General features: G+C 42.5%; 1 protein-coding gene across 8 annotated transcripts in view; it reads right to left on the bottom strand.

Annotated features, from left to right (window-relative positions):
- Nucleotides 1–18,885, bottom strand: part of TTC13 (tetratricopeptide repeat domain 13) — a 105,305-nt gene that overhangs the window by 21,442 nt on the left and 64,978 nt on the right. For 5 of the 8 annotated variants that reach the window (XM_070364940.1, XM_070364938.1, XM_070364941.1 and 2 more), the window contains 8 exons: nt 15,005–15,135; nt 14,354–14,486; nt 13,753–13,845; nt 10,915–10,998; nt 10,008–10,092; nt 6,501–6,610; nt 3,780–3,915; nt 2,337–2,416 (listed from right to left, as the gene is read on the bottom strand). In XM_070364940.1, the coding sequence (XP_070221041.1) occupies nt 2,337–2,416; nt 3,780–3,915; nt 6,501–6,610; nt 10,008–10,092; nt 10,915–10,998; nt 13,753–13,845; nt 14,354–14,486; nt 15,005–15,135 (852 nt within the window). The remainder of the gene's footprint in view (nt 1–2,336; nt 2,417–3,779; nt 3,916–6,500; nt 6,611–10,007; nt 10,093–10,914; nt 10,999–13,752; nt 13,846–14,353; nt 14,487–15,004; nt 15,136–18,885) is intronic. The other 3 variants (XM_070364939.1, XM_070364942.1, XM_070364944.1) reach the window with 1 other exon arrangement.

Raw genomic sequence — 18,885 nt, 5'->3', positions numbered from 1 at the left:
TTTAATTAGGAGTTTTCTTTTCAGTTGGTTTTCCTATTCTTATAGGAAAACACTGAATTAGAAAATGTGCCTGCTTTCTATTATTTTAAAAAATTCATTATCGGCCACATCACATGGCATGTGGGATCTTAGTTCCCCAAGCAGGGACTGAGTCTAAGCCCCCTGCATTGGAAGCATGGGGTCTTAACAGCTGGACTGCCAGGGAAGACCTTGCTTGCTTACATTTTTAACTGCATGAGGCTTGGCTTTAAAATGCATATATATATATATATTATACTTTGTAAATGCAAACATATTATTAGAGTTTAACAATAAAAACTTTGGCCCCAAAGAAGAAAAAGAACGCATCTCAGAAAGTACTAACAGACTGGTCTGAAGGCTGGGTTATGTGCACTTCCTTCCTGCCATGTCCAGACTCACTCTGGGCTCTGACATTTGTATTATGATGCCATCTGTGTGCTTTGTGAGAGGCACCCCAGGACGAAGACAGCTAAGACAGAGCTCTTGCCTCTGCAAATGGACACCAGAGAAAGGGAGTCAGCCCTGCAGTCACCTAATAGGGAAGCCCTCACAGAGGCCATGGACACATGTGCTTTATCTTTGAAGGCCATGGGCAGGGCAATGGAGAGGAGAAGGCAGGGAAGTGGCTGGCTGGGCGGGACAGGAAGGTGTTTGGACAAGCAGGGGGTGTGGTGGAGAGACCAGAGTGAGGATGGAGAGAGGGTAGATGACAGGAAAGGTGATGAGGCCATGGTAAACCAGGGCAGGGAGGAGCTGGCACTGTGCATCACGCCACTGAGTTGGCACCTGAGCCAACAGATATAAAGAACTGGCGCACAAAGAGGGAAAAAGAAAAGCCTGGAAACGGAGAGACCAGTTAGAAAGGTCAGTGCAAGAGATAAGCAGGGGGACTTCCCTGGTGGTCCAGTGGTTAAGAATCTGCCTGTGAATTACAGGGGACACAGGTCTGATTCCTGGTTTGAAAGGATCCCACATGCCTCGAGGCAGCTAAGCTGGAGAGCTGCAGCTACTGAAGCCTGAGTGCCTAGAGCCAGTGCTGCATAACAGGAGAAGCCACTGCAATGAGAAGCCCATGCCCTCTCAACACAGAGTAGCTCCAGCTCACTGCAACTAGAGAAAGCCCCCACACAGCAATAAAGACCCAGTGCAGCCAAAAATAGAGAATTAAATGAACATTTTTTTAAAAAAGAAAGGTCAGTGCAAGAGATGAGCCGATCTGAGCTATGGCACGTGCAAGGAGCATGAGGAGAGGAGAGGTTTAGGAGGCAGAGTCAACAAGACTCAGTCAGGGACCGGACAGGTGCAGGGGCTGAGGGGGAGCCGGGGGTGACTGGAGTTGGACCTCCTTCTCAAGTGACACAGAAGCCCCCAGAGCTGCTGCGTGAACACACGCGTGCACAGTGCCTGCAAGCGGTGGATGAACAGGCACATGGAGGCCCCCTGCATGTTATAGATCTAGTTAGCATTCCTATAACAGTTGTGCCTAAGGTACAACATTTCTGTTCCTATTTTACTTCAAGGCCATTTTTACCTCGTAAGTTCCAGGTGCACACATGTCTACACCACAGAGTGATCACCACCAGCCCAGTTTCCATCCATCACCACCAGTGGACGCCCTGCGCCCATTATGCCCAACTCCCAGTGCTTCTTTAATAGTACAAGAAAACTTACTACCACATTTAGGAGAGTTTTACTTTCTAAAGTATTAATCAGAGATCAAGACACTTAAGTATATGATTTTAACCAAAACATCTGAAATTCAAACATGTGCTAACAACAGCATACACCATTCACCTGATTCGCTGTACATGGTACCATACAAAAGGGAATAAAAACAAAGCTCTACAGACACACCCTTGTTTGAACGACACTTGAAAGACTCCTGATGAATTCGCTAAGTAGAATTCATTTATAACAGTAATAATACTTTGGGATGGTTGCTGATGCAAAAGTATTAAACTTTAGGGCTAAAGGTCAATTAATGGCCAAAATTTGGGGGCAGCAGGGTAACAGTCTGGGCAAACACCAGGAATTAAAGCACAGTGAGAGCATGTGTGCACAGAGTGAGATTTGGATACATTTTTGTGAATGAATGAGCTCCAGCCTGTAAACACCAAGAGCCTTCTACTAGAACTACCTTCCAGAATCCTTGATGATGCAGTAGATCAAGGACATCACTTTCGGGTGGACTCTGGAAAATCAAAGGGGGCTTCTCGCCATTGCTAGGATACCTGTACTCATACCCACACAGCAAATGCAAGCAAAAGGCATGTGTTCTTCACCACAAAACTGTCAGATTATAGGATATCACCCACCTGGATCCACGAGAGAGCGGCATTAAATTATAAAAATAGTAAACTAAGGATAAGATTAAGTTGCAAACAGCATCAGCCTCCTAGGGAAAAAAAGATATGTGCTCATGAACTTAAATAATAGATTATAAACTCATTTTTATGAGGTGACAAGACACAGCAGAATCATTTACTAGGAAGAGGATTATTTCATTCTTCTCCTACAAGGACCTACTTTTCATATCCCTGAATATATTATACTCTTTCACATCATTTTTTTCTAATGAAAGGGTATATGTACAATTTAGTTTTAAGCAGTATGCTCCCAGCTGCCTTCAAAACAGCAAACTTTTTCTGATAAACGTAGATATCTGTTTTGGTCTATAACATTATTTGCAAAGTCAAAATTAGGATTTTGCAAAGTCAAAAAAAAACATTAGGATTAAAATAAAACAAAGTGCTTATTAATATTGAATATACTTTCTCAGACTACAGGCCTCTCTACTCCAAGATTCTGATTAGCATCACCCCTCCCCCCGCCACTGAGATTTAGGTGATCGATACACTTAATTATATATGTGTGTGCATGCTAAATCTCTTCAGTTGGGTCTGACTCTTTGTGACCCCATGAACTGTAGCCCGCCAGGCTCCTCTGTCCATGGGATTCTCCAGGCAAGAAAACTGGAGTGGGTTGCCACGCCCTCCTCCAATTATATGTATAAACTGAATAAAATCCAGAGAAATAAAGGAACTTTCCAAAAGCCATGGGTATCCATTCCAGAACGTGGATGGAGCACCCCCTATACTCTCCACACAGTAAGAGCTACAATCATGCAGGTGACATTGTAGCTCCTGGGGAGCAGGATGTAGCTCCCCGTTGAATCAGAAAGCAATGGTGGAGGAGCCTGCAGTCCAGGAAACAGTCACGTCCATCATGGACAACCTATACACTTAAATACTGACAAAGCTCCAATTTCTGATAATATAACACAGTAACTCAGAGAAGGCAATGGCACCCCACTCCAGTACTCTTGCCTGGAAAATCCCATGGATGGAGGAGCCTAGTAGGCTCCAGTCCATGGGGTCGCTGGGAGTCAGACACGACTGAGCGACTTCCCTTTCACTTTTCACTTTCATGCATTGGAGAAGGAAATGGCAACCCACTCCAGTGTTCTTGCCTGGAGAATCCCAGGGACGGGGGAGCCTGGTGGGCTGCCGTCTATGGGGTCACACAGAGTTGGACACGGCTGAAGTGACTTAGCATAGCATAGCATAACACAGTAACTACATACATTCCCCTCTCTCAGTTTCTGTAGTTACTAAATACGGAACTGTCTCTATAAGAATATTAAAAGAAGTATTTCCTGGTTATTTAAGGCTGATTTCAAGCATAAATGTACGATCTCAGTGAAAGAGGACAAAAGAATCATAGCAGCATGGATAAAATGAAGACAAACAGAAACCTACCCCAAATTCTGATGAGAGAATCAGTACTTTTCCTTTTGCTGTTAGATCTTTATAAAGTGCATCTATTTCGGCATGATATAATTGTGTTCTCTCTTCTGTGGTTTGAGTTTCCACAGAAAATAGTATATTGCCAACCCTAGAAATACAAGAATGTATGTCAGAGGCATGTATTATACAATTCACAGAGCTAAACACGGGGACAGGGGTGTGGGGCAGCAGCAGGCGGCACTCGCTGATGTGGCAGGACATGCGAGGAGTGTCCACGCGTTTCTGAGCAGACTGCCGAGGCGTGTCTCGTAGCAGGCGGTTTTGTCACAAATAGATTTTGCTCAGTTTAACCGTATGCACTTTTTAAAAAAAACTTGTTTTTTAATTTTAATTTTTAATTGGAGGATAATAGCTTTACCATGTTGTGCTGGCTTCTGCCATACAACAACATGAGTCAGCCGTAAGTATACATACATCCTGAACCTCCCTCCCTCCCACCCCCATCCCACTCCTCTAGGTCACCAGAGAGCACTGAGCTGAGCTCCCTGTGCTGTGCGGCAGCTTCTCCCTAGCTGTCTGTTTTACACACGGTAATGTACATATGTCAGTGCTGCTCTCTCAGTTCATCCCACCCCTTCCTCCCCCTGCTGTGTCTACAAGTCCTTTCTCTGTGTCTGTGTCTCTATTCCTGCCCTGAGAATAGGTTTATCAGTGCTATCTTTTTAGATTCCATATATATATGTGTTAAAACACAGTAGCTGTTTTTCTCCTTTGGACTTAACTTCAATCTGTATAATAGGCTCTAGATTCATATGTACGTCTTTTATGAGCTTAAGCCAACAGAGGAGGAAATAACTTCACAGAGTACAACATATTTCAATGTGTTTCAGTTTTATCAGACAATCACTCTTTTACATCAGAAGAGCAGGAGCTGGGGCTGTGCACAGAAAACAAGTTCTGGGCCTCCACAGTTTCATTTTTTAAAACTCTGCTGCATGTGCAGCTCCATGTGAGGCCCGGGGCAGGATAAAAGTTCCATGCAACAGGTATTTACTGTATAACACCAGTACCAAAATGCTGAAAATAGTCCTTAGATCCTATGAAGAACAACAAGGCAAAGCAGCTGTCTTTATCAAGGAAAGGAGGGGGAAACAAGGTCACAGATTATTATGAGTCCATGCGTAGGGCGGTAACAGTTGATCAGAGGTTCAGAGGAGAAAGTTGATCTAATTTGGAAGATGTGGAAGAAAACAGAAAATGCTTTGTGGGAGAAGGGGCCAGAACTTGGTTGGGTCTTCAAGATGAGGCTGTGAGTGAAACAGACCCAAGAGGTAGGAGGTGACCTCGGGGAACAAGTCATCCAGCTGAAGTGGCAGGCCTGGTTCTGGCAGCAAAGTGCTTCAGGTAAAGCAGGAAGCACTGTTTGAGGCCATTATTACAAAAGGCCTTGCCTGTCTGGCAGGGGAGATGATTTTGGAGTCAGCAGGCAGTGGCAGGGTACGGACTAGGGAGGGATTTTTGGATCCAGGGGAACACCCAGTGGGGTGGAGCCCACTGAAGCATTGGTCAGGCCCCAGGAGACCGGAGATGGAGATACGAGTCATGAGTCCTCGTGGGGGTCAGAGGCCCCAAGCAAGGCTGACAACAAATGGGATGAAAAGAGACAGCTGAGGAAGATGCTGTGTTTGGGGGAAGGATTTATGTACTCTTACTTAGTAGTTCATTTCTGCTGGGAACTGAATCATGGGTGGGTGAAGAGGAATGAGACAATAATTTTACATCAATAGAAAACCCTGGAATTCCTTTTATGCGAGGAGAACCATCTTTATTGGGAAGGTACTTTGATAAGTGGCTTGGGGTAGAGATGGAGACCTCAAAGGAAAAGTCACAGAATCTTTGCTAAATGGTGTTTCTTCCGGAAGGTGTGAGTTCTGACATGGAAGCAAGAGACCAGGAGGCAGAGGGGCTAAGAGGATGTGGGGCCCAAAGCTGAGCTGCCAGACACCCTTGATGCCGATGTGGTGGAGCTCAGGGCAGCAACTGAGGAATGCGTGTTGTGGGGAGGACAGTAACTGGGGAGGGTCAAGATCATGCCACCAAAGCTCAAGGATGTGGAGGCTCCGAGGTGAAGTTTGGATTTCAGATGGACATAAAATGATTATGACCACAAATTTTCATTTGGTGCTATTATATAAGCTGAAAAAGTGGAAAACATCCTAAATGATCAATGACAAGTAAAAACTAGTAGGAGTAACTCTATAATATTCCAAAAATAGAATACTAGGCAATTTTTAGAAATGCTTTTAAGAATAAGGTATGGGAAAATGTTCAGAGCAAGAGTAGAAAAGAAACAGGTTATAAAACAATATGTACAGTATAATCTCAGTTTTTAAGGAAACAATGATTTAAAATTTTTTATCTTTGCTTATCTATATTCTAAATTTTCAATGAGACGTACTTGTACTCCCACAATGAATTAAAACTATATTTAAAATTCCAATAACAGCCTTCAATCTGTCAATCTCTCATCTTTTTTTCACTTAATTGGTAAAAGTCTTCCTCACAACAAGCTTCAAAAAAGCTGGTTCTAGTGATACACTGGACCTTGATAATCTCCATTTCAGGAGACAGCAAAAGCCCGGAATGTCCACCCTCCTCTGGCAATACCAGGTGTCTGCACACTTTCTGACACCTGCCCCCCTCTGTACACCCACACTGAGGAAGCGCACGTACTTGTCTCCCGTAATCGTAATCGTGAAGCCATCATATTCCTTCCCTTGGTCTTTGAGGCTGGGAACTTTGGTGTTCACAGTGAACCCATCCTTTGTTTTAGTATTAAACTGCTTTCAAGGAAAAAGAAAATTCACATTACTAGTGAGATTCATTGTAAATTCCCAATCTGCGGCGCCAACTCTGACTTTGATGTTTCTAGAAGGCTCAGAGAACGCAAGACATGGTGTCCTCTGCCCTGGCGGTTAGTGTCCAGGACGCCTGTGCCTGTCCCTAGGCCCCCATCCACTCTCTCAGCCCAAGCCACACTCCCCATGGCCCCTGCCAGAGGCCAGAAGAGAACCTCAGCGCAAAACGCACACAGCCTTTCTTCAGTGGCAACTCTCACTCCGAAGAGCTCCACTTGGGTCTTTTCTCTTGTTCATCTTAATTGGCAGGAACTTTGACTCTTAGCAGGATAGCTGTATTCAATCCTACAACTCAAAATAGCACTATGCATTTTTGCTAGTGCTTCTTCAAAGTAGACTCTTATCTGTCTGAAAAGTACTCAGAATTTTGTCAACTGAGAATTTTATACACACACACGCACATACCCCAACTGTGCAGACCATAGAGTAACAAAGCAGAGTATTCTAAAGGAGTTAGAGGTAAGAATGGCTCTTAAGGGTGATGAGTATGAACACAGCTTTCTGTTTAAAACACTTCTGACAAACTGAAAAGCCAATAAATAGGTGTTGTCATTGCTCCAGAAACATTCTCCCCAAATTCGGTTATTGAGTGTAGCCAATATTGTTTAGGATTGGCAGACTTGAATAAGAGAATCGACAGTAAAATAGAAAGAGGTTGTGCTTCACAAAACACACTGGAGGAAAAGGTTGTCTAAAAACAGCAACCAGTGGGCATTCACTAAGGTCCAGGAAAAGGTGAACATGTGTGGATGTGGGCAGGAAGGCTGGCAGCAGGGGCTGAGACAAGAGATGTCTTTGTATGAGGACAAGGACTTTTAGGGGCAGAATGTGCTAACACTTAAGGGTATGCGTCAATTCTCTTTAATGCTCCCTGCATGCCTATAAGATAGGCCACGACCTCGATCTCACAGGTGAGGAAACCCAGTTGGTGAGATGCGGCAAGGTGAGGTCCTGCCTGAGCTGCACATGGAAACAGGGGGCCCAGGCCCTCATGACACCCAGTCCCTTAATTCACTAGCCAGCTGCCCAGAGGGGAACTGAGGTACCTCTGAACCTGGCAGAAGGACATCGTGTAGAAGAACCTGTCAGGGCATCACATTCAACAAGCACTTTAAACACAAAGGCATATTTTTATTTACTTCTATGTGTGCCTTTAGAAACACCAGTACACACCCAGCCTGCGTGGAGGCACGGTGTGCAAGGCCACAGTGAGATGGCCATTCCCAGATATAGCCAAACAGGCAATGACTTTGCATTGGAAGTCAGACACTGGGTGGGTGGCGGGGTGATGCTGGGCCCCTTAGCAGCTCTCCACACAACTGCAGCCTTTTGTGCATTATGCTTTTCTTAATACACACACAGACATACACACATACTATGGGCTTCCCTGGTGGCTCAGACAGTAAGGAATTTGCCTGCAATGCAGCAGACCCGGGTTCAATCCCTGGGTTGGGAAGATCCCCTGGTGAAGGGAATGGCAACCCACCCCAGTATTCTTGCCTGGAGAATTCCATGGACAGAGGAGCCTGGTAGGCTACAGTCCATGGGGTCACAAAGAGTGGGACATGACTGAGTGACTAACACTCTCACTTTTCACTTTCATATATATGTGTTACAATATCCCTCAGCTGCTTCCCTATTCTGCCTAATATAGTAAATTTAAATGCCGAAAACACCCACTGGAAAGCTGAAGACTAAAATCTGAGTCAGGCTCCAGTTTCCTTCTGTCTGGTGCATCCAGCAGTCCTTGGTGGGGCCATTCTGCCCCCTGGAGGACATTTGGGGAATTCAGGGGAGCGTGTGGCTACAAGGATGAGGTGCGAGGGACAGTCACACGGGCATGACTCCCGCTGGATCTGCACATGGATGAAGAAGCTGTTTGTAATGTAATAATTACCTAGGCCTGGAATCAGACTCCATTTTACCCTCACACGCTAAATATCTGTTACAGTTGAAATACCCACTGACTTTTCTAGAAATGCAAACGGCATATAAACTGAGGAAAGAGTATATCTGTACATTGTACAGAACTATTAAGTGTGGTTTACCATTATGGAAAACCATATCACCAAAGTCATAGCTCATGATACTTGAGTCACCAAATGATAGATCGCTGCAGGGCTGCCTCTGGAGCTGTCACATTCACCAAGACTTTACACACGTGTGCAAGCAACCGGCTACTTCTTTGTGGCTTCTCATGAAGATATGCCTGAATGCTGACCTACTGTTTCTTGCCTATAAATGACTTAGCTTTTAGAGCTCCTTTAGAGCACTATGGTGACCTTCTAAGGGGTTTTTTGAGTATGTGCATTCTTATGGATTTGATTTTAGTGTAGTAAATGGGCCATCTGAACATGTTTGCTGAGTTAAGACGGGTTTGAGAAGACTGAGAACCACACCTCAGTTCACGAGACCCTCAAAATAACCAGGTTGGCCAGAAACAAGGCTCATAAGCACACAGAGCCTGGAGGCGAGCCAGGAGCGACGGCCCAGCCCAGTAGCAGACGGGCCTGGGGCATGGGGCCAGCTCGTGGCTTTGCCCATGACAAGATGCCTCCTGGTTATGCTTTAGAAATGTGTGAGCTTTGTCATACACAGAAATGTCTTATCATTTACTTGATGTACATCAGTCTTATCTACTATAGCTACAAGGAGAATATTTATTCAAGTTTTATGTTATAGGTCAAACTATTAATTGAAAAAAATCAAATGTACCTGTTGTGGGCACATTTTGGGTAGTTTGGAGAAAAGGTTCATAAAGTTCTAATTTCTTACTGGATTATACTTTTAAAACAATATAATTATTTCCCCCTGATGGGCCCTTTATCTTGAATTCAAATCCTTCTGATACTGACGTTGCCACACCTGCTTTTCTCCAGGAGCATTTGCCTGGCCTACCTTTCAGCCTTGAACGCTTTGACTATCATCTTGTCACAGGTGTTTCCAGTGAACAGAGCACAGCTGGGTTTTAAAACACCGATCTGAGATGCTTGTTCTCTCAGGGAGGGAATCAATCACTCAGAACATATCACCCATTATACACATTCCCTCCTGATCTTAATGTTCCCCCTTCTCTTTCTGTAAACCTTTAGTTGAACTGAATTTGCTTTCTTTATTGCATTTTCTTACCTTCTAGGGTCTGCTTTAATTTTGGTTATTATTCAGAATGTGTTTTTATCGGTGTTTTTAAGTGGCACACTTTATAAAACTTAAAATACTAATAACATTAACAAATATGCATCTAATGATAATAAGTTCTTCTTTCAAAGAGTACTAATTTTTTCCCTAAAAACAACTGCTGAGATTTTGATGATAAATTTACCTTCATAATTGGAAGGAGGTCTTCCACTTTGTGGACCTTTTCCAGAGCTTCTCTAACTTCCAACAATCCTTTAGGATTATTAGCTCTTTAAAGGGGAAACAGAGAGAAAGCAACTAAAATTAACACAGAAATCAGTAATTAGTTACACTATTACCTTTAATTTAGATAAATCCTTAATTACAAGTGGCTCAATATTCAAAATGATGGACCACAACCAAAGTATCAAAATAAGGGAATAGTTTAATCTAATAAGTGTTGGGCTACAGATGAGAATGAGGGAAACAGCAGTCTGTCCAGATATGAAATAGGGAAAACCAGAACGGATGGACAGCCAATGTCTATGTGGACATGCATGGGTCTGGGCTTGGTCAGAAAACTTTTGATTCTCCTATTTCAACTATGAAAGTAGAAGTATATGTTTTTTATTCCTAAAGTTGCTCAAATGGAAGTATACTACTAGGCTTTTATACCAATTTTACATTTACTTGGTGACAACTAACCTTCAGAATTCTTTTTCCCCGGGCTTTTGTCCACTGTCCTATCTACACTGCATAGCCTCTCAGTTGAGGGAGAATGAGTATTAAGGCTAAAATCCATCATTTAATCCCTAATTAAGAAATTTAAAGAAATATCCTGCTTTCACTGAATTTAAAGACAGGAGAGAGGCTAGAAAAGCCACAGGGCTGTAAGATTAAAAACACTCAGTTGAGGTCCATGGAGTTTGTAAAGCTATTTTAAAAAGGTTGATAAATGATTTGAAAGGCTTTATGATTCCAAACACTATGTAAAAATGTTATATATTCTGTTCAGTCTGTCAACAGGCGTGGTTTTCAAGTTTCATAAATATAACTAATGAAAAATATATAAAATCTATCCATTACCATGAAAAAGAAAATTGAAAGATTACCCATGATAAACTAGAATTCTATCTTTAATAAAATGAAGAATTTTCTCAAAATATTCCAGGTATCTCATGTTGATCACCTGACCCCTGTTAAGAAAAAAATATATGTTGAGAATGTTTTCACAGTGAGATATGTTCCATAGTATCTAATTTCAACATTAATTCAAAAGGACAGTAAGAGAGCTGTGAGAATAATGCAGCCAAGAGGTTTGGGGCATTGGTTTGTTTGCAGTCAGAGAACGGGAGATACAAACGCCTGTCTTAGCAAAACTGATGGTCAGCAACGGAGAGCACTCTGGAGGAAAGGTACCAAACTCAGTCCAGAGATGCCAAAGCAGGGAGAAAAGTTCTCAAGTGCTGAAATGAGGCCCAGACTTATTTGCCACTTTACCGTTAAGAATCCCTTCCCTTTCCCAGCAATATACCCCCTCCCGTTCTCAGTGTTCCTGACAGCGTTAGCTGCTAATACTCCTTCTGACTGTGTAATTTACTCGCTGTCTTCATCCCCTCCACCACTCTAAATAGTATTTTCCTCCCATTTCTACCCCAACCTCCATTCTCAAAACTATCCCAAGACTCCCCTGGTGGTACAGTGGATAAGAATCCACCTGCCAATGACGGGGACACAAGTTTGATTCCCGGTCTGGGAAGATTCCACATGCTGCGGACCGACTAAGCCTGTGTGCCACAACTACTGAGCCTGTGCTCCACAACGAGAGAAGTCACTGCAATGAAACTCCGTGCATTGCAACGAGAGTAGCTTTCACTTGCTGCAACTAGAGAAAGCCAGCCTGTAGCAATGAAGACCCAGTGCAGCCCCAAAAATAAATAAATAAATAATTTTAAAAACAACAGCAACAAACCCTCCCAGAACCTCATGTATAGCCAACACGCTGACACATGTGTCCAAGAGCACACAGAGTCAACTACTCCCTGAAACAGCTCCCTGGGCTCCCCACTGGCGTGTCAAACATGAGTTAAGGAATTCACTCCAGCTCCCAAACGTGTTCACCTGCTTTTTGCCCTGGGGCTTCCTGGCCTCCTGGGGCAACCACATCCCCGCAGCTGCACACTCACCCCCACTTCTAAGCCACCACCAGTGCTCCGACCCTGCCTTCTCGTGTCCACTCGTCCCCTTTGGCTCACTTTCACAGAGCTTTCCAGACCTCTGCATCAGTGCACCCAAACGTTACACAACTTTCTAACCACTCCCTATCCCTCCAAGGGAAGTTGCTGCCTTTCCATCTGTGGCCGAAGTGATCATCCAGATGTACAAATCTGTTCAGGTCACATCTCTGCTTCTGAGCTCTGAATGGCTATCATTTCCAGATAGAAAATGACTTAGCATGGGTATGTTAGTTATTTGTTGAGGAAAAAAAGCTATTTATGTTTTGGCTACTGCCTATCTTTCTAGGGTTGATTTCTGACAGTCCCTTAACCATAAACTAATCACAGTTGTACTTCCCTGACCATGCCTAACTCACTGGTGTCGGGGTTGAGGGGGAGGGCAGTTGTTCATGCCTCATCCACCTCTGTTTTCCATCTATCCAAACAGCATCACCTGAGGCTGGACTGGGACGCCTGGCATCCTGTACACAAGAGCAGCATTACATGGCAGCTCACTGGTCTGCCTCCCTCACTAAGCTAGGAGTCTTCTGAAGTCAGGAGCTGTACTTCACCACCATGCAGCTCAGCACGTGGAGAGTGGCCTTCAGTTAAAGCTAGTTGAGTCTACCTGTAAATGTCACAGATTATTCTGTAAGAAACATGAATATACAAGTCACAGGGGAAAGGAAATGTATTTTCTAGAAATTAAAACAATAAATATCCTAATAACATTTCCATTAAACTCAAATGTTGAAGTTGTATAGTAGAATATTTTCTTGATTCAGGCTTCTGGAATTAGAAGCATTTTAAATGTGACAAAACTACCATATTTGTAAAATTTAGCTAAAATTAAATTCAGTGGGTCCCCTTGGAGCTGTTGCTCTTTAATATTTGCTCATCATTTATTAAGAGGGTGGAATAACAGGGTGAGCACTTCACCCATACCCCTGACTTTTCAGAAGCCTCTGGACAAAACAAAAGCTCTCCAGTTAACCTGCTCAACCTCCCAGGAAGGCAGCTTAGCGCCCAGTCTTTAAACCAAACCCTTTGTGTGTTGCAGGGTGGCTCAAGGGGGAAGCCTTTCCCTCACTACAAGAATTCTTTGAGCCACAATATTATAAGTATATAATATAATGGTAATGTAATGTCATTTATTTAAGTACTTTCTATGATAATTTAGGACCATTCAAAGATGGACGTCTAGGCAAAAATCTGGCATTCTACCCTTCAACTGAGCTCTGCATCAAAGAGATTGGAAAAGGGTACAACATTTCTTTTTGCAACCAGGCCAGCTCAAAAGAACGCAGGCAGGACCCTGCAGGTACAGGGCTAATTTGTGTCCAAAAGTCACCAAGAAAGGAGAAATAGGTTGCTTGCAGTCTCTGTAAATTGATCATTTAAGATAATCTCCTTGGACTTCCCGGGTGGTCCAGTTGTTAAGAATCAGCCTGCCGATGTGGGGACGGGGTTTGACCTCTGGTCTGGGAAGATCCCACACGCCTCAGGGCAACTAAGTCCAAGAGCCACAGCTACTGAGCCCTCACGCCGCGACGACTGAAGTCCGGGCACCTAGAGCCTGTGCTCTGCAACGAGAAGCCGCTTCTCACTACAACGAGAAGCCCACGCAGCACAACTCGAGACAGTCTGCACGTAGCAGCAAAGACCCAGCCCAGCCAAAACTAACAGAAAAAAAACCTGCTACGAAAACAGGAAAGATAAACAGAATGTTCATACCTGATTAAATTGATGTGATTGTTAAAACCTCTGCTGAGACTTCGTGCTGGCATTTGATCCAACCACAGCACTGGTTGGTCTGGGTCAGCAATCCTACAAAACAGGGCTTATTAAAAATGAAGACCTTATAAAACCTAGAAATGTTCAAAAGCATTAAAATAAAACATGTACAAGTCTTTGTGAAAGTGGGGAGAAAACAACTTCTCGGTCCATTACATCTAAAAACATGAAACACAAACCTGCAAATTCCAAAGATATTCCAAGTGGACCAAGTAAGAAGTCAGTGCAGGTTTACCAGCAGAGCAGTGCTTTTCTCATGAAAATGAATAACAGCAGGAAACATAACTTATAAGATCTATTCTTAGTTAATAAAGGAGAAGGAAATGGCAACCCACTCTAGTATTCTTGCCCGGAAAATCCCATGGACAGAGGACTCTAGCAGGCTACAGTCCATGGGGGTCACAAAGAGTCAGACGTGACTGAATGCACACGCACACACATTAGTTAATAAAACAGATTCAGAATCTGCTAACTAGAGGAGACTTAACATTATATTACATTGATTCGACTTCTGGTTTATTTTCATTTAAATGCCAGTTACCGTCTCCATTTTACTGCGATGTCAAACATGTCTCTCCACTGCATCAGCCGTGTTTTCCCATTCATTCGAACCTTTGAATTCGTCCAGGTACGCTGTACAGCTTGCATGACTTCTAATGCTGCCAAACCCATGGCTAAAAGAAGGAAATATGGGGGAAACAGAGTTTGTAAGTACCCTTTAGAGGGAATGATCTTCACCAACAACTCAATAAACAATTCAGGAATCATTATATTGAAAGAGAATCACAAGTATTGGAAATTCAACAAGACCAGAGATGCATTACCATCATGACAGCCTGACTAAAACTCAGCTCTATTAGAGGAAACTGGAGACAACTGCAGCCTTGTCTCCTCTCAATCCTGAAGGAACTGAGGTTCAAATCCCTCTTCACCCTATAGGAAGGGGATGGCTCTGGTGGATGAGCTGTCTGACTTAAAGCAATAACTGATGATCTACATTCTACACCTACCCCAAGCAACAGCGTAAGAGCCAAAGCCAGAAGCATTCTTCTCTCAGAACTCAGTATGAATGAATCTACTCATTTCTGTTCTTACCACATGGAGATTTTGAGTAAGCACAACAAATGATTCTTTGCAAAAGTACAACACAGTTTAACAATCCTTGCTCCATTTTCAGATCGTTTTAAAATACCTCTGTGTATTCTCTTGTTTGGCAGGAAACCAGGTGTTTCATATTGCATCAGGGATCCCAAACGATCAGCCACACAAATCAACTCCTGGACCTCAGGCTTGTAACTCTCAAAATTCTGATGTAACACATCTCTGGAAGAAACGTTACGTACACGATAAACACTTTTACAACAAATAGTGCTTATCCAACTTCATTTGAAAAGCAGTCATTTCCTCCAGTGGAACCATAATTGAGAAAATTCTGACCACATCATCTTTATTTCAGTGCTCAGTACCCAACCAGACACAAGTTAAAAGGACTTTTTCTGACAGTGTGTGCACAATGACTGTCACATGCTTGTTAGTAATGCTGGTAACTAGTTTGCAATCAACTAATTACTTGGTAAACTGCTCCAGAACACATAACCTGCATGGACTGGCTCTTCTGACAAGTAACCAATCAACCCCAACAGTAAGTCCATCCCCTACTTGGGCTCCAAGTTATATTATGCCAAGAGTACTTGAGTGTGTATATGACTACTATTGTTTAACTGTCAACCTGCTAAAAGTTTCCTAACAAAGCCTGCAATTTTAAGTTACAGGCTGTGTTGGGGTCTCCAAGATCCCCCTGGGTTCAGTAATTCACTAGGACTCCTGGGCGCTGTGAGAACACAGCACAGCTGTCAGAGGGAAAAGGCACGGAGAGGGAGCACAGGGAATGAAGTCTAGAGGAAACCAGGCACACTTTCAGGACCCTGGGGAGACAGGTGGCACCAATTCCCCGAGTGAAATGCTCATGAGATACTTTGTACCAGGCACTGATCATGTGAACACACCTGCCCGGCAGGTACCCCAAGTCCCCAGAGGAGAGCACATGTTCAGTGTGAACCACACTGTTCACACACAGGGCGCAGGCACTGAGGAGCCACTCTTAGCTCTGGGCACTTCAGGTGGGAGGAGATTCTGAAATCCCTGTTTCCAGACACCAGCCTGGGGCCAGCCTAGTGACTGGCTTTCATACCCCCTGCTTTCCTGCACCATGTATTTCTCTAAAAGGGGGTGCTGGAGAACATATATAGCCCTTTCAGCAATCTATTTTGTTTTTATTATCTTGATTATTGAAACTTACAAAAGCATACGACCTTATCACTCAACTGAAGAACCAACATGATTATGTAGCTCCACCTATATGTGTATGTCACTCTACTATCCTATTCTCCTGCCCCCCAGCAAGAGGCTACTTACCGTGAATTTTCTGTTCACAATTTCCTTACCTTTATCTTTAAAAAAAAAATAGGTTACATATGTATATCTTTATTCTATAGTTTTGCTTATGAGCTTTATGGAAAAAATGATGTGACATTGCAATGTACCAACTTGATGTTCTTACTCAACATTATATTGCAAAATATGTCCACACTCTGACTTGGGTCATTTGTTTATACTGCTGTAGAATACCACATCGTGTGGTCACATGTGCCCATTTTTCTGCTCATAAACATCTGGGATGATTTTGTTTCCAATTGTGAACAAATACTGCTCTCAAGAGGTCTCCAAGTAGTTATGTGCGCAAGCAGATGGTTCTGTCCTGAATATGCACAGGAGCAGGACAGAAAGACTGTAGGACATGCAAATGTTCCATTTTACGTGACAATGAAAAGTGCTGCTGGCCAAAGTGAACGGAGTAATCTATAGCCAAGTATATAAAATTTCCCCTTGATCCCGCTTCTGGTCAATATTACTATTATCGAACTTTCCAACATTTGTTTACCTAAGTGGGTGAAACATCTCATGTGGCCTTATGCTTGCCATTCATGTTTTCCCCTTGGTAAGATTATACCTATTCATGTCTTTTTTTTTAATTTTTAATTTTATTGGATTTATTAGTTGTTTTACAATGTTGTGTTAGCTTCTACTGTACAGCAAAGTGAATCAGCTATATGTACACATATAGCCCCTCTTTTTTGGATTTCCTTCCCATTCAGGTCACCACAGAGCATTAACGAAGTAGAGTTCCCTGTGGTACACAGTAGGTTCTCATTAGTTATCCATTTTATACATAGTATCAATAGCATATGTGTGTCAGTCCCAATTTCCCAATTCATCCCATCCTCCTTTCCCCTCGGTATCCGTACTCGACATCTGTGTCTCTACTTCTGCTTTGCAAATAAGACCATCTCTACATTTTTCTAGATTCCACATATATGTGTTAATATATGATATTTGTTTTTCTCTTCCTGACTTCACTCTGTATGAATCTCTACAAATGAATCAATTTCATCCCTTTTATGGCTGAGCAACATTCCATTGTATATATGTACATCTTTGTCCATTGCTCTCTTGATGAACATGTAGTGGTATAGTGAACATCAGAGCGCATATGTCTTTTTAAATTATGGTTTTCTCTGGGTATATACAGAATAATGCGATTGCTGGTTCATATGGCAGTTCTATTTTCAATTTTCTAAGGAACCTCCATACTGTTCTCGGTAGTGGCTATATTAATTTACACTCCCACCAGCAGTGCACGCCCTCTCTAGCATTTGTTGTTTGTAGATTTTTTTGATGATGGCCATTCTGACCAGTGTGAGGTGGTATCTCATTATAATTTTGATTTGCATTTCTCTAATAATAAGTGATGTTGAACATCCTTACATGTATTTGTTGGCCATCTGTATGTCTTCTTTGGAGAAATGTCTATTTAGGTCTTCCACCCATTTTTTATTGGGGGTGTTTGTTGTTTTGAAATTTAGCCGCATGAGCTGTCTGTATCTTTTGGAGATTAATCCCTTGTCAGTTGCTTCACTTGCAAATATTTTCTCCCATTCTGAGGGTTGTCTTTTCAACTCGTTTATGGTTTTCTTTGCTGTGCAAAAGTTTTTAAGTTTAATTAGGTCCCACTTGCTTATTTTTGTTTTTATTCTTATTACTATAGGAGGTGGATCAAAAAAGATCTTGCTGCAACTTATGTCCAGGAGTTTATTCTGCTTATGCTTTCCTCTAAAAGCTTTATAGCGTCTGGCCTTCCGTTTAGGTCTTCAATCCATCTTGAGTTTATTTTTGTGTATGATGCTAGTGAGTGTTCTAATTCCATTCTTTTACATGTAGCTGTCCAGTCTTCCCAGTACGATTTATTGAACAGGCTATCTTTTTATTGAAGAGGCTATCTTTTCTCCATTGTATATCCTTGCCTCCTTTGTCAAAGATAAGGTGCCCATAGTGCATGGGTTTATCTCTGGGCCTTCAGTTCTGTTCCACTGAATCTATATTTCTGTTTTGGGGCCAGTACCATACTGTCTTGATTACTATAGTATAGTCTGAAGTCAGGAAGGTTGATTCCTCCAGCTCCATTCTTCTTTCTCAAGATTGCTTTGGCTATTTGGGATCTTTTGTATTTCCATACAAATTGCAAATTTTTTCCTAGTTCTGTGAAAGATGGCATCGGTAATGTGATAGAGATTGCTTTGAGCAGTACAGTTATTTTCACAACACTGATTCTTCCAATCCAAGAACATAGTATATCTCTCTGTATCATCTTTGATTTCTTCCATCAATATCTTATAACTTTCTACATCTAGATCCTTTGCCTCCTTAGGTAGATTTATTCCTAGGTATTTTATTCTTTTCATTGTAATGGTAAATGAGATTGTTTACATAATTTCTGATCTCTCATTGCTAGTGTACAAGAAATTCAAGAGATTTCTGTGTATTAATTTTGTACCCTGTCACTTTTCTAGATTTACTGATGGGCTCTGGTAGTTTTTTGGTGGCTTCTTTAGGCTTTTCTATGTATACTATCATGTCATCTCAAACAGTGGCAGTTTTACTTCTTTTTCAATTTGGACTTTTATTTTTTTTCTCTCACTGTCATGGCTAGGACTTTCAAAATTATGTTGAAAAACA

The sequence above is a fragment of the Bos mutus genome, chromosome 28 (genome assembly GCF_027580195.1).
Source record: "Bos mutus isolate GX-2022 chromosome 28, NWIPB_WYAK_1.1, whole genome shotgun sequence".
Lineage (NCBI taxonomy): Eukaryota > Metazoa > Chordata > Mammalia > Artiodactyla > Bovidae > Bos > Bos mutus.
The sequence above is the reverse complement of the archived record's forward strand: the minus strand, read 5'-3'. Positions and strand labels throughout refer to the sequence as shown.